Source organism: Callospermophilus lateralis, unplaced genomic scaffold, assembly GCF_048772815.1.
Source record: "Callospermophilus lateralis isolate mCalLat2 unplaced genomic scaffold, mCalLat2.hap1 Scaffold_177, whole genome shotgun sequence".
In the NCBI taxonomy this organism is placed as follows: Eukaryota; Metazoa; Chordata; class Mammalia; order Rodentia; family Sciuridae; genus Callospermophilus; species Callospermophilus lateralis.
Window position 1 is genome coordinate 1,358,423 of NW_027512821.1, and position 27,167 is coordinate 1,385,589.

At 53.8% G+C, this 27,167-nt stretch overlaps 1 protein-coding gene across 1 annotated transcript in view; it reads left to right on the top strand.

Moving 5' to 3' along the window:
- The window catches only part of LOC143640306 (endothelin-converting enzyme 1-like), a 40,399-nt gene extending 17,478 nt beyond the window's left edge, over positions 1-22,921 (top strand). Inside the window, 12 exon segments of the mRNA XM_077108155.1 lie at positions 932-1,123; positions 5,499-5,641; positions 7,071-7,185; positions 10,734-10,844; positions 12,828-12,926; positions 13,646-13,723; positions 15,283-15,386; positions 18,595-18,705; positions 19,533-19,600; positions 20,288-20,478; positions 21,845-21,940; positions 22,718-22,921. Of these exon segments, the coding sequence (XP_076964270.1) occupies positions 932-1,123; positions 5,499-5,641; positions 7,071-7,185; positions 10,734-10,844; positions 12,828-12,926; positions 13,646-13,723; positions 15,283-15,386; positions 18,595-18,705; positions 19,533-19,600; positions 20,288-20,478; positions 21,845-21,940; positions 22,718-22,909 (1,500 nt within the window). The 3' untranslated portion in view covers positions 22,910-22,921.
- Positions 22,922-27,167: the final 4,246 nt, after the last annotated feature.

A 27,167-nucleotide genomic window follows, 5' to 3' on the forward strand; every position in this document is an offset into this window, starting at 1 on the left:
TGGTTCTCCAATCGTTTCCTCCACAGCATACCTGGGCAGGTCTTAGAAGCTGGGGGAACACAGGGGTATCACTTTCCTGATGGGCAACAGGCAGCCCAGGCAGGGGAGGGATGCCCCCAGGCTTGCTAGTTCATATGCAGGCACTGTGGGCACAAAGGGCAGGGGTTAGGTGTCATTTGTCCCCATTGTAGAGAGCTGGCAGTAGCAGCCCCCACCATTTGAGGGTCTCAGACCTTTTATATACCTCACCTCTAACCCTCCCAATCACCCCAAAGTCACTCAGCTTCTCTGAACATCATTTTCTTCATCTGTCAAATGGATATTCATTTTACCTTGCCCTATACAGAGGAAGAAATAAGTCTCAGACACAGAAGTGACCTCTTCAAGGTCACACAGCCAGTAAGTGGGGAGATCCAGAGCCACAACCAGATCACCTCCAACCGCTCACAGCTCTCCCTTCCCCTGCCCGGCCCACTGAGGCTCACTCACCTGTCCACGGGGCTTGAGGTCCAGTAGGAGAGGGAGACATTACTTAACGGACCACCCAACTAGATGCCAACTGTATACATTGTGATCAGGGCAGAGGGAGCCGAGAAAGGACTTGATTCAGCTCTAGGGACGTGGTGGCAGAGGGTGGTTCAGAAAAGGTGCATTTCCAGAACAGGAAGATGGCTGAGGACGAGCCCTGAAGGCAGGGCCAGAGCAGCAGGGGCCAGCCTCAGGGACCTGTGTGTGTGCAGAGGCGGTGGGCTTTACCAGGAGCGCCATGGACACCAGTGAAGACACACAGCGCCAGAATCCTCCCCAGAGCTATTTTCCAGCATGTTTCCTGGGCCCCATGCACAGGGCCGCAGCTGGCCGGCCTCACCTGGCCCACTGGGTGGCAGGTGACAGCCACTGACAGACAGTTTGGGGGTGCTGGGCCCTACAGGTGCTGACTGGATACCTGAACTACATGGTCCAGCTGGGGAAGCTGCTGGGCGGCGGGGATGAGGACACCATCCGGCCCCAGATGCAGCAGATCCTGGACTTTAAGACGGCGCTGGCCAATATCACCATTCCCCAGGAGAAGCGTCGGGACGAGGAGCTCATTTACCACAAAGTGACGGCCGCTGAGCTGCAGGTACCCTGTGCATCGGCTACTGCAGGTGCAGGACCACTGGAGTCGGACAGGGCTCTTGGGGGGAGGGGTCATACCAACTTCATCATGACCATAAAGCCACCCTTGGGAGGAGGTGTTTATGCCCAGGTTACAGATAAACTGGGGCTCAGACAAGTAAGATTACCTGCTAGTGACCACAGAGTGCAAAGGGACTCCAGAGCCAGGCTTCTTCCCTTGCTGGGCTGCTTCATGTGACAGCGTTTCCCTAGCAGCTCCATGGTTGTGACGTAAGGCTCACACGGACAGGGGCATTCCCAGTCATCCAGCACGGAGCACTAAGTAAAGGTGGGGTGTGGATTCCTACGTTGCTTCTCCCTTTGCTGAACAGGAGATGGAGAGACATGGTCAGGCCCCGGAGGCTCCTGAGGGCAGGGGTGCTGGCCCTTGGACTCAGGCTTGGCTCAGCTCTTGACCATGTACCTAGGCAACATCCAGAAGTGTAACGGGGAGTCAGACCTGCACTTTCTGTGAAACTGTGTGACTCACCAGAGACCTGCTGTCCCCTCTGAAGGTCAGCCTTGCGGAGGCTGCCCCCTGGTGGCTGCTCAGGCCTCCAGGGCCTGGGGTGGACTTTCTACTGCTTCCTTCTTTCTGGCCCGTGTGCTGTTGCTGACCCGCTTGTCCTGGGCCCTGTTGGTCTCCGAGGAATGAGCAGAGTGGTCCCATGTATCTCCCAGTTCTTTGCCCTCAGGCAGGAGCACCTGGTGGCCCTTGCTGTTCTGCTGGGGCGGACCCTGCGCCTGCAGTGGGTTCCACTGGCCAGTCTTATCCCCGCTCCTCACCCATCCATTCCTTCTTCCTTCGAGGAGGAAGTTCCTGCCCTTTTTTCCTCCTCCATCTGACAGATGTATCAGGAGCCACCTTGGGCCCTGCTTTCCTGTGCTTCTGGTCTAGTGGGGACACTAAGAAACAATCCCAGTCTCCCTGCCTAGTGCTGTGGGCGAGAGAAGCAGGGCGCTGAGGCCCGGTGGGGAGGGGCTGGGGAAGCTGAGTGTACACCTGCCCCGCGGGGACCTTGGTGTGTGCAGGGCCTCGTAGGCTTCATTCCAGAAGTCATGCTTCCACTGGGTTTCCTGGGTGAAGTGTGTGTCCCTCTGGCCCCAGACAAAGGACTACAACCAGCCCTGCTCCACCCTGGCCTAGTGGACAGCAGTTTGGAAGTGTTGAGTCCCAGGGCTGACCGGATACCTGAACTACATGGTCCAGCGGGGAGGCTGCTGGGCCCCGGGGGTGAGGGCGCCACCTGGCCCCAGATGCAGCAGATCCTGGGCTTTCCCCACCTTATGCTTCACCCTGTGCCAGGATCCGCCACCTCAGTTCATGAAGCTCTCGTGAGCCCTGTAACTGGTGACATTCAGGAAACTAACCCACTTTCCCAGGTCTTTGCCCCAGGCCATGCAGTCAGGTGACCCTGATTGTTGGACCCAGTTTGAAGGTCTCATCACACACCTCTGAATTCTGTGGCCACAGAAATGTAGAGATTGGCCTGAGAGTCTCCTGCTAGGGAGACGGGAGGCTCTGGGCCACAGCGGAGGCCAGGCAGAGAGGCCTACGGCAGTCAGCTCTGGGGGCAGGGTCGCTGACCCCATCTTAGGGAAAGGATAGACAGTGCCCAGAGCTGGTTCCTGCTGGGGACTCTGATCTAGGCCTCCTAATGCCCAGCTCATGTCACCAGCTCATGTCACAGCTGGGCGACAGGGCTGTACTGGCGCTTGCTGGCTCAGGGCCCACTGTGCGCTTCTCTTCCCAGCCCTGTGGGGGTTTGCCATCGGTGTTGGTGGGAACATTCACCCAGGGATGACGCCAATCAGCCCCCTACTGAGACCTGGTCGATGACTTGTACCAGCACAATACCGCCTTTGGGAGCTGCCCCCGCTCCATCCCCAGCCTCATTTGTCCTTTGAGATCTTTGTTCCCCAATAGATAAGATGTCCACTTAAACCCAGGAGCAGGGGCTGGGGTTGTGGCCCAGTGGTGGAGCGCTTGCCTTGCACGTGTGAGGCACTGGGTTCAAGTCTCAGCACCACATATAAATAGATGAAGGTATTATGTCCATCTACAACCAAAAAAAATTAAAAAATAAAAATAAATAAACCTTGTCATGTATGTAAGAAATAATAATAAATAAAAATAAATAAACAAACAAACTCAGGAACAATGGCCTTGGGGTGGAGCCCAGTGGTAAAGCCTGTGCTTACCTGCTCAAGGCCCTGAGATCAATCCCCAGCACCCCGCCAAATACACCCACAGTAAGCCATATAACCTCAGGAAAGTCACCTTCCCTGATCAGCAAACTCAGCCTCTGTGAATTGGGGGTCTTGTGGCTGACTGCCTGTCCCAGCAGGCGGGGTGGATCTTAGGTGGCTTTATGGGTACGGTTTTCCTGTATGAAGGGAATGCATTTCTCACTTCCCGTTTTTGTCTTACATTTCACCCTTTCAAGAGAATAGAGAATGGGGTTTGAAATCTGCCAGGCCCAGGGCCACTTTTGGAGGGTCTTAAGCGATGATCGTAATTTCTGGGATTGCTAGCTAAGTCAGGTGCCCATCCAAGTGACTGACATATAGAGGCGTCTTTGCTAAAAGACGAGATATGCAGCCCAAAGCCTCGTGTTCTGTAAAACTGCACACTAAAAATAACTGAGCGTGTGGGGAATACAGGGCCAGAGCAGACACATTGTGCAGCTCTGCTTGAGGAGGTGACACCAAGGGACACACGCCAGCATTGAAGCCCGAATCCTATGTGTTTGCACTTAAGTTGGGCCACTTGGGCCAGCGTCGGACTCACAGAGACAGGTGGGGGTAGGAAGTGGAAAGCACAGAGTTAAAGTCTTGCAAAAGTCATCTGCAGCTAGGTGAGCCACATCCCCAGGCCTTTTTATTTTTCATTTTGAGACAGGGTCCCACTAGGTTGCTGAGGCTGGCCTTGAATTCGAGATCCTCCTGCTTCATCCTCATAGGTTTCTGGGATTATAAATGTGCAGCATATTTTACCACAATTTATTTTTAAAATGTTGTAGGACTTTATAACAAAAATCTGCAATCTCAAGAGGGATAGCTTGCATGGCTGGAGGCTGCTGCTGCAGGAGATGCTGGCCGTGACGTGGAGGTGTTGGGGGAGACACCTCTGCGCAGGGCACCTTGGGGTGCCAAAGGGAAAGCGAGATCTGTTGGGAGCTGACAGTTATGAAAAGCCAAGTCTCTCTTTGGAAAGCCCTTGGGTACAGGGTCTTTTTTGGGTCACCTTAAAACAGAGCTGCTGGGGCTGAGGTTGTGGTTCAGTGGTGGAGCGCTCTCCTAACGTGGATGAGGCACTGAGTTCAATCCTCAGCACCACATAAAGATACATAAATAAAAACAAAGGCATCCTGTCCACCCACAACTCAAAAAATACTTAAAAAAAAAAAAAAAAAAAAAAAACCAGAGCCGGCGCATGCTAGTGCATGCCTATAATCCCAGAGGCTTAGGAGGCTGAGGCAGGAGGATCAAGAGTTCAAGGCCAGCCTCAGCAACTTAGTGAGGCCCCAAGCAACTTAGCTGCCTCAAAATAAAAAGGGCTGGGGGTGTGGCTCAGTGGTAAAGTGGCCCTGAGTTCAGACCCCAGTAACTCCCCAAAACAAACAAGTGCAAATAGCCGGGGGCCTGGTGTGTGCAGGGCTGAGCTGCAGGCCTCTCCCTTCTTGTTGCAGTCATCACCAACTTTGCTGTCCCAGCTCCCCACTCGGCAGCCTCACTTGTGGACCACAATTTACCCCCGCAATGCTGGCCTTCCTGAATGTTGGATCCTCTGCAGCAGACTGCTGCTGCTGATACTCTTGTTGAGTGGGACAGTGCTGGCTTCTGTGTGTGACCCTCCCAGTTACCAGATACACGGGACTCATTGTCATGATGATCCCTGTTTTTCATATGAGGTGCTGAGGCACAGATGGGCACATTAACTTATTAAAGGTTGCACAGCTTATAAGCAAGGAAGCTAGACCAGGAGCCCAGTCCAGCTCCTGATTCTTAACTGTTAGGGGTCTAAGGCTCCATTCTTCCTCTGTAAATGGGGATAATTGTGGCCACTGCTTGGTCAGTTGGGCAGTGGCACATGCCACATGGGAAGGGCGTGGTGACGGTGGCGGCTGCTGTGCCTGCTGCTGCTGCAGCCTCTCATCCCACCCTGGTTCCGCTTCAGATGAGGTTTGCTTCTGGCTCCTGGGGACGCTGCCTCTGCCTGGAGCTCCATCAGCACCATGGTCCCAGGGAGAGGCACAATGACACCTTCTGAGGGACACCCAAAGACGGGGCTGAGGAGAAGCCACCCTCCAGCCTCATGCTGTCCCCTTCCCTCGCAGACCTTGGCACCGGCCATCAACTGGCTGCCCTTCCTCAACGCCATCTTCCACCCCGTGGAGATCAACGCGTTCGAGCCCATCGTGGTCTATGACAAGGACTACCTGGAGCAGGTCTCCGCCCTCATCAACGCCACGGACAGATGGTGAGGCCGGCAGCCCTGTTGGGCAGGAGGGGCAGGAGGCGGCAGGGCGGCCGGACGCAGGGTGCTGCACCCTGGTGGGCTTCCCTGAGAGGCAGCAGAGGGTGCTGGTCCCCTGGGCAGCTTCAAATCCTGCTGCCCTCAGCCAGCTGTGTAGCTGTGGCATGTCCCTTGTCCTTTGTCGGGGTCATACTGTCACCCATAAGATGGGGATCAGATAGCACCTACCAAGCAGGGGATTCGTGAGAGTCACAACCAATGAGTCATGTTTTAACACTGTGCCTGTCATGGAACAGGACTCCGCCAATACCACCCATAATTTTTGGTTAATACTTACGGGTTTTTTATTTTATTTTATTTTTTTATTTCAAAGGCTTATAAAAATGTTGAAAATTACAGAAAAATAGGAAAAATGTAAAATTATTCAAAATATTACTCTTGGTCATTTTGGGGGGTGTTTGTGTGTGTGCATATCAGAGAGAGAAGGTGTGAGGGAAGGGAGGTTTCCAATCCACAGCTCTTCTTTCTCCTTAACGTGACTAGATGGATAATCTACTTTTCCCTTGACTTTTCATTTTTATTTTAGTAGTAGGAGTACTGATGATTGAACCCAGGGGCACTTAACCACCGAGCCGTATCCCCAAACTTTTTGTATTTTATTTAGAGACAGGGTCTCACTGAGTTGCTTAGGGCCTTGCTGTTGTTGAGGCTGGCTTTGAACTCACTGTCCTCCTGCCTTAGCCTCCTGAGCTACTGGGATTACAGGCATGTGCCACCGCTCCAAGCCTTGCCTTGACTTTCATTATGAATATTTCCCAGTGCCATCCCAAACCCTCTGTGAGGATCATTTTTATAGTTGCATAGTATTCCGTCAACTGTTCATACAATATTTGCCACACTCTCCCCATAGTCAGGCTTTTAGGGTGATTCCGGTTGAGGTTAGATGTTCAATATAGTGAACATCTTTGTACTAAGGTAACATCTTTGCAAACATGACTCAGCCACAGATAGGTTCCTGTGCCCTGTGGGTGGGGGACATGGGAACGGTCATTCATGGAAACCTGGTGGCCAGAGCTTCCTTTCCTGCCCCTGCTGCTCTAAGGCCTCTACTTCCTGTCTGCCCTTCAGCAGGGAATGGCAGCCTCCTCCCCACTGTAGCATACACCACCAGGCAAGTCTCTAGGCAGCAGCTTCACAGGTTCAGACACAAAGCAGCTAAGCAGCAGCATGTGTTGAGCACTGCTGGTATGCAAGTGATTGCACTGGACACTGGGGGGTTCTAGGTGGAGCGCCAGGCGTTCCTCGGAGAGTTACATTCCATGTGCTTGGAAGGCAGCCGCCAGCCGAGCACCCAGGTAGGCTAGGAAGGAGGCTGGGGTGAGGCTGTTCAGGAGCCCTGGGCATTTCTGAGCCAGCGGTCCTCTCGCCCCAGCCTGCTGAACAACTACATGATCTGGAACCTGCTGCGGAAAACAAGCTCCTTCCTCGACCAGCGCTTTTAGGACGCCGATGAGAAGTTCATGGAAGTCATGTACGGGACCAAGAAGGTGAGCTGTGACAGTGATTCCCAGGTTCATGCTGAGCACCTACTGTGTGCTCTGCCCTGGGCTGGGGGCTGGAAAGACCACTGTACTCTCAGGGCTGTGGCACTTACGAGGGCTGAGTCTAGGAGGAGAATGAAGAGGCCACTGAAGGGTCCATTTGGGGTCATGGGAACACTGATGGGGACTTAGGTGGGCAGAGGCTTCTGGAAGGAGGTGGTTAAGCCAAGCACAAAGAGGAGTCTTAGCAACTCAGCTGGTTTGCAGAGAAGGTAGTCTCTGTTCTGACCCTCCAGCTGTGGAGATGTCAGCACTCTCCTTATGTAACTGTGACTCTAAAGGTGGGGACTTTTTCCTCAGAAGCATCAAACACATCAAACACCTGCTCACGAGGGTTCCCTGATTCTTATCCTCCCTGTTTGTAGTCGGGGGAACCCCAGTCCAGATCCAGGCCTCGGGTTCTCTTCGGGGCAGGAGTCCCAGGCCCCAGACCCAGTAGGCTCCACCCATCTTGAGTGCCCCCAAACCTCTGCGGGTCCTTCTGTAGGAGGCCCCAGGCCTCCCTCCCTCCCGCCGGGGAAGCTTGCCTCCCGTAGGAATTCTGATGCCAAGAATGAGGCCATCACCTCTCATTTATGCATCTAGCAAACAGTTACTCCTGCACTGTCACATGGGCCAGGCCCCAAGCCCAGTGTGGGAATACCAAGATGGGTGGGGTGGGTCTGTGCCCAGGAGCCCTGCCTGCCTGGGAGGTGCCAGGGCTGACCTCCCTCATGTACCAAAGGCTCAGAGAATGGCTAGGAGTGCCCCGGCTGCAGAGCAGGGGAGGCTGGGCAGAGATTTGAATGGGAGGTTCTGCTTCTTACCACACAGCCTTGGGCGGGTCACTTAAATGGGGCAGGGACTCGGTCTTCCCATCTGTGAAAAGGGGTGACTGATCCCTGGGCTCCTTTTCCTCAGGCCGTAAAGTCGGTTCCAAAGGTGGAAGCTTCTGCTGGGTGCCTGGCCGGCTGTCCTCGTGCTACCTGCCTACAGTCTGCAGTTCTTTTTGGGAGGAGGGACCCCTCTCCACTCCCTGCTGGTGCTCCTCTGGTTACCGTGAAGAAGTTACAAGTCGCACAGCCTCTTCAGGGGCCTCTTGGCCCCTCCTTTTCTGCCTCGAGGTGGCCCCCACGTCAGATGAATGCTGCCTGACCCTTTCTTCTTTCAAAGAGTTTTCTCCTCATTCCAAAACCTTTGTCGTAGCCAGTCAGAGTGGCCTTTTTGCGGGAAGTCACTGGAGCCAGACTCTCTGGGCTCAAGCCCACCACAGCCACTTGCTCTCTGAGTGCTCCTTTTGGGCTAGTGACTTAACCTCTCTGTGCTTCATTTCTCTCCCTTAGTCTCCCTGGAGCATTCTAGGCGTGGGGCCTGCACACCCTGGGCACTCAGGCGCTCAGTGCTGTCACAGCTGTTGACATCATTACTGCGCCTCTGTCTCCTGCTGGATGTTCTGGGCATTTCCACAGAGTCCTCAAGGGCAGGCCTGCGGTTGATTCAGCTCAATTCCTGAGACCTGGCACAGTCCCCGAGCAGGGGAGTCACTCAGGGGACAAATGCATGTGTGTAAAGTGAATGGGCTTCTCCAGAGACGCGGGCAGAAGATGAGTAAGAATCTGCCCCTGATCCAGCCGTCAGAGCCTCTGTCCAGCCTCAAAGTTGGAGGCTCCCTAGCTGTGACCCACTATGTGCTCAGCCTCAGCATATCCAGGCCAAGTCTGTGTCCAGCTGTGGGCTGCCCAATGACTGGCAGGGCAGCGGGCAGGAGGGAGAAGGGAGCAGAAAGCAGCCATTGGAAACGGACACAGGTTGGGACAGCTAAGCAGAATCCAGGGGCTACACTTAGACTAGAATGGCCTTCCCTTCCTTCTTGACTAGAAAAAAAAATTAAGTCATAATTTACATACAATAGAGTATTCAATATACCTGGCCATGGTGGCACACTCTGTAATTCCAGGGAGACCCTGTCTCAAAATAAAAATTTGAGACATAGACCAGTTTAGTGTGATGCTAGGGTGGCCCTGGGTTCCATCTGTAGCACCCCATTAAGAAAAAAAGAAAGAAAGCCCGCCTAGCATGTGTGAAGCCCTGGGTTCAACCCCCGGCGCTTAAAAACAATATGCACACACAAATGCATAGAGTGTGGGTGAAGGATACAGTTGGTTGATTTGTGACAATGAAGTCGTGTGTGTGACCACCAGCCCAGTCAGGACAGAGAAGGTTTCCATGGCCCAGTTACCCGGCATGCCCTCGGGCCCCTCCCTGCGTCTCCCCGAGGTGCTGCAGATGGGCAGCCGAGTCCTACGCTGCTGCCTGGCCGCCTGGCTCAGTGAGTCTGTGGAATTCGTCATGTTGTGGCATCTCTGAGTAGCTGGTTCCTCCGTGCTGCCAAGTGGTATGTCGCTGTAGAAAAACACCACATTTTGTTTTTCCATCTGTCTGCCGATGGGCATTTGGGTTGTTCGCAGTAGGGCTGGTGTAAAGCAGGCTGCCCCAAGCTGGTTGTCACGCCTGTTCCTCAGGGTTAAGAGGACCCTGCAGCTGGACCAGTTTCCATAAGCAGGGTCATCACACCTGGTCATTCACACTCTCCATGGGGGAATGGCAAGGCAGGGGGCCAGTGGGCTGAAACCCTCCCAGTGCTCTTTATCAGCCCATACTCTGGGGAGCTGCAGCCCAAGACCATTTCTGGTTCATACTGAGGCATCCTGTGGGCTAGCACTTCTTGTGGGTGAGACTGAGGAATAACCAATTTAAGCCCCGCGCAGTGACACACCTGTGGTCCAAGCTGCTGGGGAGGCTGAGGCAGGAGGATTGCAAATTCAAGGCCAGTCTGGGCAGTGAGCATTGAGAGACCCTGTCTCAAAATAAAATATAAGGAAAGAGCTGGGGTTGGGGTAGGCGTGCGGCTCAGTGGTGAGGCACTGCCTGGCATCCTTAGCACATTAAAAAAAAAAAGCCGACATTGAAGTTTTGCGATGTCACTGTGGCCTTCTGTCTCTAGGAGGCTGTAAATGGGGCTGGGCCCCTGGCCTTCTAGGAAGGTTTCCATTGCTCAGGTGGATGGGCAGCTTCCCAAGGTTCTGCACCTCCAAGATTCCTTGTGTCCTCCAGGAAGCAGGACCAGGTGGAGTTGGCGAGAACCCTGGATGGAGGGCCAGGCATGTCAGAGTTCCCATCCCTGTGGCACCCCTGTCACCTACTGTCACCTGCTGGACCAGTGACTGCCCTTACTAAATTTCTGCTTCCCATCTATCCAGTGGCCCATCCCTGCCTGCTAGGGGTGCTCAGTGGCAGACCTTCGTGAAGTGCCAATCATGGAGACTGGCACTCAGGAGACAGTAGGTGGTGGCCATGAGGGGTGTCTGTGGCCTAAAGTAACTTCTGCGGTCAGAAGAGGTCTGTCTCCCTGGAGTTCTGGGGGGAAGCACAGGCCCCTGATGGCGCCACCTCCCAGGCAGGCCTTGGGAGAAGGAGGACTGGGCCCAGTGACCCTCTGCGCTCGTGTTTTCCAGACCTGCCTTCCTCACTGGAAGTTTTGCGTGAGTGACACGGAAAACAACCTGGGCTTTGCCCTGGGCCCCATGTTTGTCAAAGCGACCTTCGCCGAGGACAGCAAGAACATAGTAAGTACCTCCCCTGTGGACAGAGTGGGCATCGCATCTGCTGGGCACCCCCCACCCCAGCCTGACAGCCCACACTCTGCTCTGCCCTGGTCCTTTCCTGCTCCAGGCCACAGGATCCCGGGGCCTTCTTTAACTCACCGGCCGTTTCCTCAGGCTGCAGGGCGTGACTTGCTAAATGACTTCCATGGTTGAGGCCAGGCAAGTTGTTTGTGTTATTTAATTTGATCTTCCCAGTGACCCCATGAGGCTACCACAGCCATCCCCACCTCCTGGGGCTGCAAAGGACCCCACCAGGTAATATTGACCTGGAAGTGATATTTTTCTTACTCTGAGGGTGACAGAATTATTCAAGCAGGTAGAGGATCATCATGGCTGAGTGCTAGGGAGACAGCCAGCCCCCAGCTCAGATTCTGGCTCTGTCACTTGACTGGGTGACTTTAGCGGTGTTCTCCCTTCACCTGGGACATGAAAGTGGGGCTGTCCCTTCTGCAGAGGGGTGCTAAGGTGAGACAACAATAAACCACCAAGTCGATCTTAAAGCAAGAGACGGAACCTATATTCACCAGTTGATGTCTGGATCCACCAGCTGGCGGGCCAAGGGCCAGGCTGCTAGTCCACACCCTTCGACCCCTCCCAGGGTTCGAGCACACCTTTTGTAGTCCAAAACCATATTAACACATAAGTGGCTGTTGCTATGATTCAGATCCATAAGCAAACATCATAAGATCTAAAATCATAAGCAGTAAAGAGGGTGGGCCAAAACATCCCTAGTTGAGAACAAGTTAAAGAATGGCTACTAACATCTACACCTCTGACAGGGTAGATTGTCCAAGAAAAATGGGAACTGAAGAGGGGACACTTTTACGTTGTATAAGAATTGCCATCTGTGTCGCCTAACATGCCGTGCTAGGCAACCGCTCACTGATGGGTGCAGAGACGGGGCTTTCCCACGGGAGAAGCTTTTCTTACATGATGTGGGGTCTCAGGGCAAAATGGAGTCTGTGTGGTCATTGCCCACACAGCCTGGCCATAACAAAATGAGATGCTACACATAAAGAACACCTGGCCCAAAATAAGCTACAGTCAATGGCAGCGATAGTTTATCACTAATGGTATTGTTTGCGAAATTAGTATCTGTAGTCAAGGGGCAGCACTGCACTTCCAGTCTGCTGAGGCAGGGGCTGGGGTGGTGGCTCAGCGGTAGAGCCCTCGCCTAGCACATGCGAGGCCCTGGGTTCAATCCTCAGCACCACATAAAAATAAGTAAAATAAAAGTATTTTGTCCAACTACAACTAATAAATAAATATATATATATATATATATATATATATATATATATATATATATATATATATATATATTGTTTGTTTGTTTGTTTGTTTGTTTTGTTTTGTTTTGTTTTGTTTAATCTGTTGAGGCAGAATCTGAGTCCAGGTCTGTCTGGCCCCAGCCCCACGGCTCTTGCCTTCCCCTTCCCTAGAATCTTCCATCTTCTATCTTTGGCCCCTGGGTCTGTCTGCCCTGCATCGTCACCCTCAACAGCTGCCATTTGTGCCCTGAGACCTTTCTGAGTGCCTCTCAGATCAAGTTCTCTGGGTGTTAAAGCTCTATTCCATCAAAAAGGATCCCATCAGCCTGGGAGAGGCCATGTCTTCTGGACGGCTCCAAAAGAGCACTCCACCACTCTAAAGGCTCCGAAAAGTCCTGCTGCGGACCTTTTCGCTTCCCCAAGGCACGTCCAAGCTCATTCGGCCACAGAGACCAGTGCATGGAAGGCCCGTCTCTTCTCGAGGGATGTCTGTCCATGTTAGGAACATGGTCTGGAAGCACAGCCATGGCCACCCTCTTAGCCCGCTCTGCAGAACCCGAGGCCTTGAGCCAACCTCAGTTTGACCTCGGGTCCAGTGTCATCCTGCCTGGGGCACTGGTTGCATCCAGGGGGCCAGTGCCCAGAGCTGAGGGTGCAACATCTGTCTCCTCAGGCCAGCAAGATAATCCTGGAGATCAAGAAGGCCTTTGAGGAGAGCCTGAGCATGCTGAAGTGGATGGATGAGGACACCCGGAAATCAGCCAAGGAGAAGGTGAGGCCGCCCGGGAGCTCTGGCCACCCAGGCTTTCTCCACCGGGCAAGAGCAGCAGAGAGAGAGCAGGGCTAGGAGAGGCCAGCCTCTCCCCTGGGCACGCATGGATGCTGTCCTGCCTTGTGACCAGTCTAGCAGGCTGGGGGGACAGCCTAAAGCCCAGTGTCACACATCTCTTGGCTGAAGGTGGACAGGCAGGAGAGCACGCACAAGAGAGGTGGACCAAGCCACTGTGGTGCTTGCTCCCTCCACAGCTCCCAGTCCCCCAGCAGTAGGGGACAGAGCCTCAGAATCTCAGAACCTCATCACCTCCCAAAGGTTCCAACACTTGAACTTTGGGGACACATTTGGACCATAGCAGCTTCCCTTGGGGAAGCAACATTTAATCAGAAACCCAAAAGATTAACTGGGGGCTGGGGTGGTGGCTCAGCCGTAGAGCGCTCGCCTAGCCTATGTGAGGCACTGGGTTCAGTCCTCAGCACCACATAAAAGTAAAAAAAAAAAAAAAGATATTGTGTCCACCTATAACTAAAAAATAAATATTAAAAAAAAAGATAAGTTAGGCAAGGGCGGAATGTTTCCAAAAAGATGTGAAAGCCCTAAGTGGGGAGGAGCCTGATCCCCCACCCCTTGACGTGACCCTGAGCCCAGAGCCCAGAAAGCTGGGGCCAGCTGGTCAGCATCGCGGGTGCTCAGTCCTCTGTGTCCCTCCCATCCAGGCGGACGCCATCTGCAACATGATAGGCTACCCCAACTTCATTATGAACCCCAAGGAACTGGACAAATTGTTCAACGACGTGAGTGGCTTACACCCTGCTATCCCAAGTGCCCACTTGGGGAGGGTCCAAGGTGGGCGGGGCGCCCAGGGCTTCTGGAGGCAGGGAGGCTGACCTGGCATCATGACAGCCATCAGGGGATTAGCTCAGCGGGAGAGCACTAGCCTCCCATCATGACTCCAACTGGGTTCAACCCAAGCACTGCATAAAATGCGGGGGGGAGGTAGCGGGGCTGAGGTTGGCTCAGTGGCAAAGCGCTTGCCTCACACACATGAGGCCCTGGGTTCAATCCTCAGAACCACATTAAATAAATAAAAGAATAAAGATATTGTGTCCATCTACAACTAAGAAATTAAAAAAAAAATAAAAGACTTGGGGAAGCAGATCCTAAAAGGTGCAGCACCTGACCCTGAGCCCAGAGCCCACAGGGCTGGGGTCAGCTGGCCAGCATCGCAGCCCTAAAACACCACGGTGGTGGGGGGAGAAAGTGAAGCCCCTCACACCCCCGCTTCTGCCCCAGAACGGCCACCTGTCTTCAGGGTCGTACCCCAACCTCCTCAGAGAAAACTTGGACCTCAAATTTTGACCTTGAGATGGGGATGGGAAAGAGGAGGCAGCCATCCCAAATGCACAGTGAAGCTCCACTGAGGCGGAGGGGGATTACTGCCTCTCTGCTGCCAGAACCTTTGGCACATCACCCCTTTAAGTGGGTTGTGATTTTGCCCCAAATGATAGTTTGCTATCTTCTCATAAGTGAAATTCAGGCATATTTGAAATCATAATAACCTCTCATCATGGTTCTATTTAAAACCTAAGACTATTAAAATTACTTCTGAGAATAGGAGACTCATTCTTCAGCCATGTTTCTTGAGAATACTTTCAGACACCCCAGGGTCATCCTGATGCGAGACCCAGAGTCTCCTGGAGACGGCTCAGGCAGGGCCCACATACAGGGGCCTGCCCCTGAGGGCCCAGTGTTTTACCACAGCCCTTGGGTACGCCATCAAGATCTGGAGTGGACCTGAGGGAGGGCTTTGCACCTGGCAGGAGCTGAGAGGCCGGGCCCAGGGGTGGGGGGTGTGATAACGCCTGTCCCCTGACATTTCAGAGCCAGATTCCAGTGTGGTTCATTAAATCTGTGCTGTCCAATTTGTTAGCTACCAGCCATGGGGGGCTATTTAATTAATCAAAACTTAAGTTAATTAAAATTTAATTACACTAGCACATTTGAGATGCTCAGTAGCCACCTGTCACCAGAGTGTACCATATTGGCCAGTGTAGGTGGAGAACACACGGAGAACACACCCATCATCACAGTCCTGTAGGACAGTGATGGAGATACTTCTTGCCCAAGGGAACCACTGATGGGGCATCCTGCAGCACTGTGACACTGTCAGGTCCCTGAAGGAGACAGTTGTTGCTGGGCCCAGCAGGTTAGAAGCCTCAGAGGGGCGGAGCCTGCAGCTCCGAGCCCACACTCTGGCCCTGGGCCTGCCTACCCATCCCTTCACCTCGTGGGGTCTGAGTTTCTGACTTTCCTCTGGGGTTGCTCCCATCTGTGTCTCTGCTTCTTTCCTCAGTACACGGCAGTTCCAGACCTCTACTTTGAGAACGCCATGCGATTTTTCAACTTCTCATGGAGGGTCACCGCTGACCAGCTCAGGAAATCCCCCAACAGAGACCAGTGAGTCCCCCAGACCCGGCCAGGAAGGCCTTGATTCCCCACCATAGGGATGCACCCCACTGAGCTTGCCTTCCTCACCCATTGTCAGGTGCCAGGTGTGACTGTCACAGAGGCCCTCTTTTCAAATTAAGAAACCAAAAGCTGCTGGGTGCGGTGGCACATGCCTGTAATCCCAGCAGCTCAAGAGGCTGAGGCAAGGGGATCGCAAGGTCAAAGACAGCCTCAGCAATGGCGAGGCACTAAGCAACTCAGTGAGACCCTGTTTCTAAATAAAATACAAAAGAGGATTGGGGATGTGGCCCAGTGGTCCAGTGCCCCTGAGTTCAATCCCCAGAATCTTCTTCAAAAAAAGCCAAAGTAGATCCCATCCTGGCCCCAGTCTGGGTGCCGCAGTGCCCAGCCCGTTGGCAGAGTGAACCTGGCCTCTGAGGCCGAGGGGGCCTGGCACCACATCCCAGCTTCATGGCCTCAGCATTCAGAGCCTTCATTTCATTATCTTCGAAGTAGCAGGGAAGGGAACTGGTTCTTGGGTCATTGAAGCAATCCAGTGTGGGAACTGGGGAGAGCCAGGCCCTGACAGGAGGCCCTCCGTATGGGTGAGTGTCCCATAACTCCTCACAAACAGGAGCAGTGGTTTCTCCCACTGTCCCACTGAGGGCTGGGAAAGGTTCTAGATGGGCGCTGATGACCCAGCACTTAACACACTGCAAATCCCACTGTGCATCAGTGTCCCCTGGAGAGCAGTTTCCAAAATAGTCTCCAAGGATGAGGGTGTAGCTCCGCGGTAGAGTACATGCCTAGTACTTGAGACCCTGGGTTCCCTCCCCAGCACTGCCAAAAATGTGAGGGGGGGTGTGGGGGTTGCCTCCTGACGTTTTTTTGTTGTAGTTTTTGGTTGTGGGGGCTTTTGCAGCAGGGGGTAGGGAGTTCCTGGGGATTGAACCCAGGAGTGCTTTATCACTGGGCTAAATTCCCAGCCCTTTTTAATTTTTTATCTTGAGACAGGGTTGGACTAAGTTGCTCAGAGCCTCACTAGGTTGCTGAAGCTGGCCTTGAACATGTGATCCTCCTGCCTCTACCTCCCAAATTTGCTGGGATTACAGTTGTGCACCACTGCACCTAGCCATAGCCTAACTTCTACCCCAGATCTTAAGTCAGAATAATCTGGAGAAAGACCCTTCTTTTTAAAATGGTCTCCCCAGGAAAGTTAGATGTAGTCAGCCCGGTACTAGTCCCTCCACTCCTGAAACAGGATAAATCTTACCAAGTCAGAACGAGTCCTCTTTGCCTCTGGTGCCCTCTTGTGGGCAATGGAGGTTCAAACATCTTTTTCCTCCAAGTTTTCCATTGTCAACGAGGGTCCCCCTAACAAATAAGAAGGTAGGTGGACCTTCACCTTCAGAATATGGCACAGACACTACTGCCAATTTACCTGGCTTCTTAAGTTTTAGATTAAAAGTTTTCACTTAAACTTGTCTTCTAGCCAGACACAGCAGTATTCATCTGCAACCCAAGCTACCCAGGTGGCTGAGGCAGAAGGAGCCAAAGTTCAAGGCCAGCCTCGGCAATTTAGCAAAGTAAAAAATAAGGGCAAGGGATGAAGCCCAGTAATAGAGCACCCCTGGGTTCAGTCCCCAAGGAAGGAAAGATTAATGCATTATGGAAAATCTGAACTAGTCGTGGTGGTGCACACCTATAATCCCAGTAGCTCAGGAGGCATGGGCAGAAGTTCAAAGCCAGCCTCAGCAAAAGTGAGGTACTAAGCAACTCAGTGAGACCCTGTCTCTAAATACATACAATATAGGGCTGGGGCTGGGGCTTAGTAGTCAAGTGCCCCTGAGTTCAATCCCCATTAACCTCCTTGCCCTCCCCCCAAAAAATATAATATGAAAAATCTGAAAACTTATTCATGAACTTTTCATACCCTGTACACTAAAATCATTGATCTGTCTTGCACTTTTTGGATTTTTTACATAATGGCTCATGCATTGGTCCTTTGGAAAATAGTGTTTTGCCAGGCATGGTAGCACACGCCTGCAATCGCAGCAGCTGAGGAGGCTGAGGCAGGAGGATCATGAGTTCAAAGCCAGCCTCAGCAATTTAGCAAGACCCTAAGCAACTCAGCAAGACCCTGTCACTAAATACTATATAAAAAAGGGCTGGGGATGGGGCTCAGTGTTTCCACACCCCTGGGTTCAGTCCCCAGTACAAAAAAAAAAAAAAAACAGAAAAGAAAAAAAAATCGTGGTTCCATTAAGATTTACAGATTTTCCACTCTCATATACTTCTGCCAAAAAAAAAAAAATCCACATTAGTTAACATCATAGTTGACCTCCTGAGAAAAGTCTTAAAGTACTGGGAAGCTATCAAATTCATGATGGTCAATACAAGTTTTCCAAAATTTTAATATTTCTTTGAAACTTCATTTTTCTTGAAACCTCAGATTTTTATCATTGGTAATAAATGACAAAATGTGAATTAGTTCCCCTGAGGTGCTAAGCTTCCTTTTTCATTTTCAAGAACATGTCTGCCTTGTTGCCCAAGTCCAAAATTCCATGGCTGATCGGTCATCCGAAGAGGATGAGAGAGACCTGAAGCACCACGTGGGTATTCCCCATTGGTCACACAGGATATTAAAAAGACTGGTACTTGGGGGTCGAGATTTAATGGAATTAATGATTAGGCTACTTTTTCCTGGGTGTTGTCAACGAAAATGACCCGCTGGCTTGTTTTGGTTGGAGCACCTGCTAGGGAAGGAGCAGGTGGCCACTAGGACTTGCCCGGCCCCCTGCCCAGGCGGCAGCAGTGTCATCCAAGGTTGCTTTTGTACCATGATGCAGATCTCAACATGTGGCAGAGACAGAGTGTCTCAATGTTATAATGAAAATAGTTTTGACATCATAAACCAGAGGATCTTGGGGACTGTCACTTTAGACCACACCTTAGAACGGCTGCTAGACACATTTCAAGCCTCAAAAATAACCTCAGTTCAATATCTGATGGTCCCTCTTGCTGTCTGTGAGCGCCTCCGTGTGGCACCCTCTGAGGTGACATCACTGATTTATAGGTATTCAGGTGTTTTCTAGCTTCCCCCTCAGAAACAGTGCTGCCCGATGTCCTTGTGCTGACCTGGTCCTGGGGTCAAGGAGTACCCACTAGAGTTCCGCTCTGCCCACCGCCTGGGCTCTCACGCACCTGTTGCTTGCAGGTGGAGCATGACCTCGCCCATGGTGAACGCTTACTACTCGCCCACCAAGAACGAGATCGTGTTTCCGGCTGGGATCCTGCAGGCGCCCTTCTACACCCGCTCCTCGCCCAAGTAGGCCATCTCTGGTGCTGGTGCCCCGACGGATCCCCTGCCCCTCAGCCTGCCCTGTGTCTGCAGCTGACCCTGACAGCCATCTCACTGAGCCATCTGTGCCCTGGTGGCCCAGGTGGCCTAGGATTGCAGCGTCGTTGGTGCAGAGCGCAGCAGCCCCTGTCCCCTGCCTTCCCTCCAAGAGTCTCTGGGGCCGAAAGCTCCTGCAATCGGGAAACGTGGCACAGTCGTGCAGTCAAGAGCCCCATGTGGGAAATACTGCTGTGACGGTGGCTTAGAGCAGTTGCAGCCAGGGAGTTGGCGGAGTGAGGGTGCTGTCCTAGAAGCTGGACTCCCGGGATGACTGTGTGGAGCTTGGGAAGAGGCACTGGCCCATTCCCAGGCTTCGTTTGCTTTAAAGCTTAACTGGTGGGCTGGGGATGTGGCTCAAGTGGTAGCACGCTCGCCTGGCATGCGTGCGGCCCGGGTTCAATCCTCAGCACCACATACAAACAAAGATGTTGTGTCCACTGAAAACTAAAAAATAAATGTTGAAATTCTCTCTCTCTCTCTCTCTCTCTCTCTCTCTCTCTCTCTGTCACTCACTCACTCCCTCTTTAAAAAAAAAAAAAACTTGTAGTCTGTGGGAGGGGACAGTGATCCTCTAGAGTGTCCAGCAAGTGCATGTCACCCACAGGGCACAGCTGGCTCCCTTAGACTGCCCAGCCTCCCACTGTCTCCAGGGCTGTGTCCCACAGAGCCCCTGCTACATCTCAGGCCCAAGAAGTGAGGGCCACATGGCAGGGCAGGAGCCAGAGGCCTTGCTCTCACTTTGTGTCTCCCTCCAGGGCCTTAAACTTTGGTGGCATTTGTGTCGTCGTGGGCCATGAGCTGACTCACGCTTTTGATGATCAAGGTACAGATTCCTTGGGGTCCCTCCAGACAGAGCCCATCAGCTTCTTAGCCCCACTGCCTCTGCTCCCTGGGACTTAGCCTTGGAGAGAAGGACCAGAGTCTAAACCCTGGCTCGGCCGCTTGCCAAATGCTCTCACCTCGGCAAGTCACATCATTCTCCAAGCCTCCGTCTCCTTATCTGCAAAATGGGTGCAACAGGTCCAGGTGGGGAGGATCGTGTGAAGGCTATAGTGAGCACTTTCTGCAGGGTGCTGGGTGCTCGGTGCTCAGTAGGAGTCAGGAGTCAGAGATGTGGAAGTCACACCCTCCTCAGCAGCTAGTGTCCAGGGTCTTCCTCAACTGAGCCCTGCTCGGGGACAAGAAGGAAGTGGCAGAGACCCTGGAAACCAGGCCTGTCATGTGCTCCTGATTCTGCCAACTCCACTGGCCCCTTGCTGGACTCCATTCCTTGGGATCCGAGGCCCTTGGCCAGTGGAGATCCACCCTGCGCCTCAAACCTTTGTACAGCCACATGGCCGCCTGCCTGGCCACTTTTCCCCACCCTCTCCCACTCGGTCTGGCCCGTCCTCTGGCCCTCTGATGGGCATCCTGTCCCTGTACAGGCTGGAGGGTGGGGTCAGACAGGGGAACCCACTTCCCACTGGGAGGGAAGAAGAGCGATAGTGCCACTCCTGCGCTCTGACCACAGGGCGGGACTATGGCAAGGATGAAAACCTCCGGCCCTGGTGAAAGAACTCCTCGGTGGAGGCCTTCAAACAGCAGATGGAGTGCATGGTGAAGCAGTACAGCAGCTACAGCGTGAACGGGGAGCCGGTGAACGGCCGCCACACCCTCGGGGACAACATCGCAGACAACGGGGGCCTCAAGGTGGCCTATCGGGTGGGTCTGCTCCCCCCTGTGCACCTGTCCAGGTCCAAATCTGTCCAGATGCCTCATCAGTAGGTCAGCGTAGAAACACCTGGCAAGCTGCAGGAGTGCTGTGCCTCGGCTTCCTCGTCTGTCGGTGGGGGTGGGGAGGACGTGAGCACTGACTGTGGACGCAGCACCTTCTGCTTGGAGACCACCTGCTTGAGAGTCCCAGGAGAGAGCCAGGGCAGGGTCCACCTGCAGAGCCGGCCCCTTCTTGCCTTTGCGGGGGAACCCACTGCCAGGTAGGGCAGCAGGGCCCAGGAGGACACTGAGCACAGAGCCAGTTCTGGGTTCCAATCCTAGTCTGGAGTAAGGCGCTACCATCTGAGCCCATTGGCTTGTCTCTGAGCCCCTGACCTGCACCCTCAGGTGGCCGGAGGTGAATCCAAGTGACTCAGACACAGGTCCCGGCCTGAGAGGCAACCTGGCGACTCATCAAGGGAAAAGGGCCAGAGGCAGGGGGTAGTGGAAGGAGTCAGGACCAAGGGCCTCTGTCACTGAGAAAGGAGCTTGGTTCTATTCTGGCGACAGTGAGAACCACTACAGAGTCAAACAGGAGATATCATCTAATTCCTTCTTTAAGGCAGGTCTGCAAGCCGGCAGCCCATGGGCAAATCCAGCCCCAGCCTGTCCCCGTAGGTTTGGGGGACCTGGCCACACTTTATCCACAGGTTGCCTGTGGCTACTTTTGCACTCTGAGCGCAGAGGAGGATAGTTCAACAGGGACCGGTAGACCCAAAGCTGGAACATCTACTCCGGCCCTCACAGAGGAGGTCTGCCAACACTTGCCCTAGACGGTTCGCTCGAGTTGCCACATGAGGAGGGGACCAGGCTTGTGTCCTCGGTTCCTCTGAATTAGGGAGACCCGTTGGAAGCTGTTGTGAGGTTACCCAGGCTAGAGGGGGAAGGGTGAGGAGGGTCAGTTTTGGGGTGTTTGGCTTGGCTGGAAGAGTTGGGGGGAACTCTGAGCCTGAGTAACTAGGAGGGTGGTGGTGCCATCCTATGGTGGCAGGTTTGGTGAGGGTTCATGTAAATGACTTCTTCCTTCTGTGCCATGCTGAGTTGGATGTGATCTTGGGTGTCCAGCTAAGGCAGTTGAATATCCAGATCAGGGAAGAGGCTGGTGCCAAAGTGCACATTGGAGAGCCATCAGCATTGTGTGGCGTTTTAGGCCATGGGGTCGATTGCACTCCCCTTTAGGGAGGAAGCAGAGAAAGAGGAGGGATCCTCCAGGCTGAGCCAAGGCCCAGAACCCAGAAACCAGCCTTGGCCTGCACACTAGCCCCTCGCCCCTATGTCCTGGCTGCCCTCAACCTCTGGCCTTCTCTCCTCCCAGGCTTACCAGAACTGGGTAAAGAAGAACGGGGAGGAGCAGACCTTGCCCACACTGGGTCTCACCAATGACCAGCTCTTCTTCCTGGGGTTTGCACAGGTGAGTTCATTAGGGGAACAGGTAAGGTCCCCTCCAATCACCAGCTCCCTAACTCATCAGACCGTCTTCAGGTCATTAGCCTGTGAGGAGGTGAGCTTCCTGTCATTAGAGAGATTCAAGGAAGGGCCAAGAAAGAATACTAGTATCCTGTATGTGGTGGAGAAGGCCCCTCCTAGTTCTGGGGTTCTAGAAACTTCTTAACATAGACAGACACGGTAATGCATGCCTATTATCCCAGCTCCTTGGGAAGCTGAGACAGGAGGATCACCAGTTCGAGCTCAGCCTCAGCAACTTAACAAGACTCTGTCTCAAAATAGAAAATGGAAAGGGCTGGGGATGTAGCTCAGTGAGAGAGCAGCCCTGGATTCAGTCTCCAGAACCGGGGGAGAAAGAAATCAAGACCCACCAGGTTGGCACTTGAGTTGGCCTTCAGTTGATTCCCAGAGCTGCCTCTCGAGAGAGTGTCCTACCCAGAAAATATGAAATCTGGACTAAATCCAAGATTTGTAAAGTGGAGTTTAGGCAGAATCCCAGCCTGGTACGTTGGTATCAGACAGAGAACTGGCTCTGGCTGAAGAGACACAGCTTGGTGACACCTGCGTCAGAGAGGGGCATAGGCGCACTCCAGCCTCCCCTTTGACCCACCCACGGGCCTTCCTGAGTCCTTGGGGTGTGAGCACCAGGCGAGGGCTCATTCCACCCCTGCAGTGGTGGGACCAGTCTGGCGGCCTCAGGGCCCCACAGTGACCCCAGCTTCTCCCCCTTGTTCCCTCAAAGGTCTGGTGCTCTGTCCGAACGCCCAAGAGCTCTCACGAAGACCTCATCACCGACCCCCACAGCCCCTCTCACTTCAGGGTCATCGGCCCCCTCTCCAATTCCAAAGAGTTCTCAGAACACTTCCACTGCCCCCTTGGGTCACCCATGAACCCTCATCACAAAGAGCCAAGACGGAAGAGAGGAAGGGGCTGAGGATGAGCCCCCAGGGGAGGCTGCCAAGTCTGCCCCTTCTTCCAACCCCTTGGCCGCCCAGGGCCCCTTCCCCGAACTGGAGGGTTTGCTGCCGGCACTGGGCCGGGTGGGGGTCCTCTGCATACCCGAGTTGCTCCCCTGTGCAGACCGGCGTCCCAGCGAGCACCAGCTCCAGTGGGCATTCGGGTATCGGGCTGGTGGCTCACGAGGCCTGGGCCCCACAGCGACAAGGGCCGGGGGACACAGCCCCCTTGCCCACATCCAGCACCACATAGACCACAATTACCACTGTGTCAAATGCTTTAAGATCTATTTTTGGGGAAACTATTTTTTAAACATTGTGGAATACACTGGAAATCTTCAGGGAAAAATGCATTTAAAACACTTTTTTTTTGAGGGAAGGATTGTTATATTTATTATGTTTTCTTTTTTTTTTTCCTAAATAACCTGTGGACAAAGGAAGCCCCACTGATTTACCCCCTCACTGCAAGGCTGGGCTGAGTCAGGAACACACACACACACACACACACCTGCCCCAGGCCACTAAGCAAATCCTCTGACTGTGGTTACTATTGCATGGTCACCCACAGACAGGAAATGGGGGAGCCAGGCAGAGGCCCAGTTCATGGCCAGCTGCTCTCAGCTTGCTGCCCCTGTCCCCGGAGCTCAACCATGGAAACCCCAGCAAGGAAGATTTCATCCCCACAGTCACAGCAGGGGACTGATGGCTATGGCAGATGAAGCCAGGTCTGAGGGCACCCCAGCTGGAGCACAGGGCCCTCCAAGCACCAGATGCTCGCAGCTGACCATAGACCTTCTTTTTTGGTCCTACCTCTTCGGGTCACCCCCGGGACCTGTTGCTTCTCTGTAGCAACCTCCCCACCCCAGCCATTCTGGGCTCTGCCTTGCAGGATCCCTCTCCCCCAAGGGAAGGAGGAAAGAGAATGCCACTCTTGTCTGCAGCAGGGTCCATATCCTCCCCTGAGCTCCATCCTCAGCCCCCAGCCTGGTCAGCTTCCAGACCAGTTCTCTAGTGCCTTATCTGAGGCTGCGGTCTGGGCTGTGCTGAGGAGATGACCCCTGCCCCAGCAGCCCCTGGCCTCCTCAGTGGAGCCCCCAAGTGTCCTGATTGGAACCCAAGGCCATACTCCCACTCCTGATGCTCACAGGGCCACCCCTTAGCCCCCAGGAGCTCTGGCCTGCAGGGCTGTGACTCTGGGTAGTAGAAGTTAGATGCCGCTGCCCTCGCCCTGGGCTCTAGCCATCAAGGCCCCCTGGTTTAGATCAGGACGGCCCTTGCAGCTGGACAGGCTCCCCTCCTTAGACAGGAAGCTAAGGGAAGGGTTCCTCAGCCCAGTCTAGCCCGTGGAGTCAAGAGACCAAGAAGGTCACCCCTTCTAGAGGCCACAGCTCCTCCCAACAGCAGATGCTCAGGCTCCACCAAGTAGGTGGACCCGACTGCAGCCGCACAGCAGCCCCGTGAGAGATTAGGCCCTGCCCCATGGCGCGCCCCTTACCGAGGAAGCCTTGTCCAAGAGGCGCAGACAGCTCAGCCTTGCTCTGTGAGCTCGGGTCAGCAGGAGGCTTGCAAGTAGGCTCCAGGTGAGGCCCCTGTTACTCACAAACAAGTTCAAGGCCTGGGAGCTCTTTGGGAGAAAGATAAGAAGGAACCAGGGAAGGAGCTAGAGCCAGCCACCTGGGAGGTGGGCCTTTCCCATCCCTGTGCCTCCCTGTGCCTCTGCTGCCCCATCCTCCTGCCTTCCCCAGGGAAGGGTGGTCCTGGAAACTGTCACATTACCAGCCAGAAGCAAGTGTCTTGGGCTGGAGTCTAGCCAGAGGAAATGGAGATGGCACTCCCTGTCAGGATGTGCGGGGGTAGGGGGAGAAGCCCAGGCCCACGCAGAGGCAGGGTCCCCACTCCCATTGCCCCTCCACAGTGTCAAGGCCAAGGGGAGATGGGCAGTGCACTCCCAAGACCAGGGGAGCCACAGGACTTGCTTCTCTGTGGGCACATGGGTGTGGGGTTTGGAGGTGGGAATCTATTTTTTGTATTATGTTTTGTGCTACTGTAGTTTTGTGTGGAAATATTGTAATTAAAATAAAGTACTTATATAGAGAGCCACTTGTGTCCGAGTGTCCTTCCAGGGTGCTGTGCATCCTTTGGAACCACAAGAAAGCCCCAGCCAGCCCAGAATGGCCCACCCTAGCCTCAATAAGAAGAGGCTTTGGACCCTGAGGAACAGCTGGGGCTTCCTCCTGCCTGCGCCCACCTAGCCAACCCCCACCTAGCCAGCCGGGCTTCGTGGGCAGGCTTGTGTGCGCCCCCTACCCGTGAGAGTGATGTGTCTCATGGCCTGGGCCCAAGGGGCTCCCTGGTCAACGTCATGTTTCCATTATCTCAGAGCCAAAGAGCTTCTGGATCTCAGATACTTGGGCAGGGCAGGCAGGAAATTCAAAGAGGTCCAAAAAACAGCCTCCCCTGGCTTTTACATATGTACTTCCTGCTGCCTGGAATGTTCTGACTTCCCCACCTGGTGAACTCCTACCACCCTTCAGTGCCCCACTCACCATCACCTCCTCTAGGAAGCTTCAGGTCTGCATGGGGAGGCTCACACAGGCTTTCCTCTCCTTCCAGAGGGTATTAGTTTACTAGGGCTGTTGTAACTAAGTACCACAAACATGGTGGCCTACAGGACGGATTGAGGTGTTGGCCTCCCAAGTCTCTGGGGTTACGGGTGTGGGTCACCAAGCCCGGCCTGACTCTACCTGTCTTTAATAGGAGTAGGTCATTTCTCTTGGACTCTGTTTCTCTGGCTATAAGACCTACAATGTACTCTCTTCTACTGTCTTGGTAACCATCAGATATGGGCGACAGTAAGGATGCCAGAGCTCAGATGCTTGAGCTCAGACTGTCCCCACGAGGTGCGAAGGGGCCTGCGAGCCCCATAGGCCCCAGTGTCTCTCCCCCGGGCAGCTGGGAGAGCCCCCTCGCCTCCAGCTCTTGTCCTCAGGAGAGCAGCCTGTTTAAGGAGAAGGTCCCTCCCTGTCACTGGCTCCCACCTCTTGTGTTTGACCCTGTTGTGTCCTGTTTGCTTTGTCTGGGGAGTGCCAGGGATTAACCAGGCCTCAAGCTGCAAGCGCCACCACTGAGCCACACCCCAGGCCTCCAGCTTCTTTCTGGAGCCCAAACAGGCCAAGCCCTTTCCCACTGAGGCTCTGGGTCCCTTTTGTCCTTCAGGCTGGAATGTTCTCTGCCCAGAGGGCACACCCCTCCCCAGCAGGATGGATGAGTGAATTCTGTTTAGACCCGCCATGAGTCACGTGCCTATTGGAGTGCAGCCATGGGCAAGAGTTCTCACCCCGCCTCCCGTGAAGCTCACAGTTTGTGGGACAGAGAATTTCTCAGCCCTGATCCTCAGAGGAGATGTCATTCGGGGACACTGGGTTGCAGGCAGGAAGTGGCTGAGCTGGGTTCTGAACGCAGGCCACTCGATTGGAAAACGTGAGAAGCCGCTAGAAACAGAAAGCCCCAGGGATGCCACATGTGCAGAACACGCATGCGCGTACACACACACACGCACACACACACACACACACACACACACACACACACATGCATGAAGGCACAGGATGGAGGAGCTGGCTGCTGCCCACCCTTTTCCCAAGAAGGGAGACCTAGCTTTTAGCCACCCTTTCCCCAGCCCTGGGCCTGCAGATGCCCTCCCTCCAGACAGGCCACCTCCCAGGGACGAAGAACAGGCTTCTTCCTCCCCAGGCTGGGGTCCCAGTGCCCTTGCCCACCCCCATCCTCCTAGATCCTTGCCCAACCTTGTTCCCCTCCCAAGCAGGACTGGAAACCCCAGCCTGGCCTTCAGACTTCACCCAACACATGTGGAAACACACAGGATGTAACTTGGGAACAGCTGGAAAAAGTAAGCAATCTGTAACAATCGTGTAAGCAGAAGGGCCTGCAGAGGCCTTTGAAAGGGTGAGGGAGCAGGGGGTTAGGACAGACTTTAAACTTGTAAAGAATTTGGTCCACTGTAGAGCCCAACCAGAATTTGGAAAACCTCAGAAGAGAAAACTGGAAACTTTACCAAAGGCCGTCAGAGAATGCCCTTGAGCACCCTGCCGGTGGGCGGAAAAGTCCAGTGTAATTTCAATGCCAGCTGTCCCCAAATTAATGTATGATTTCAGCGTACTCTCAGCCAAAATCCCCAGATAATTTTGCATAGAATATGACGAGCTGATTCACATG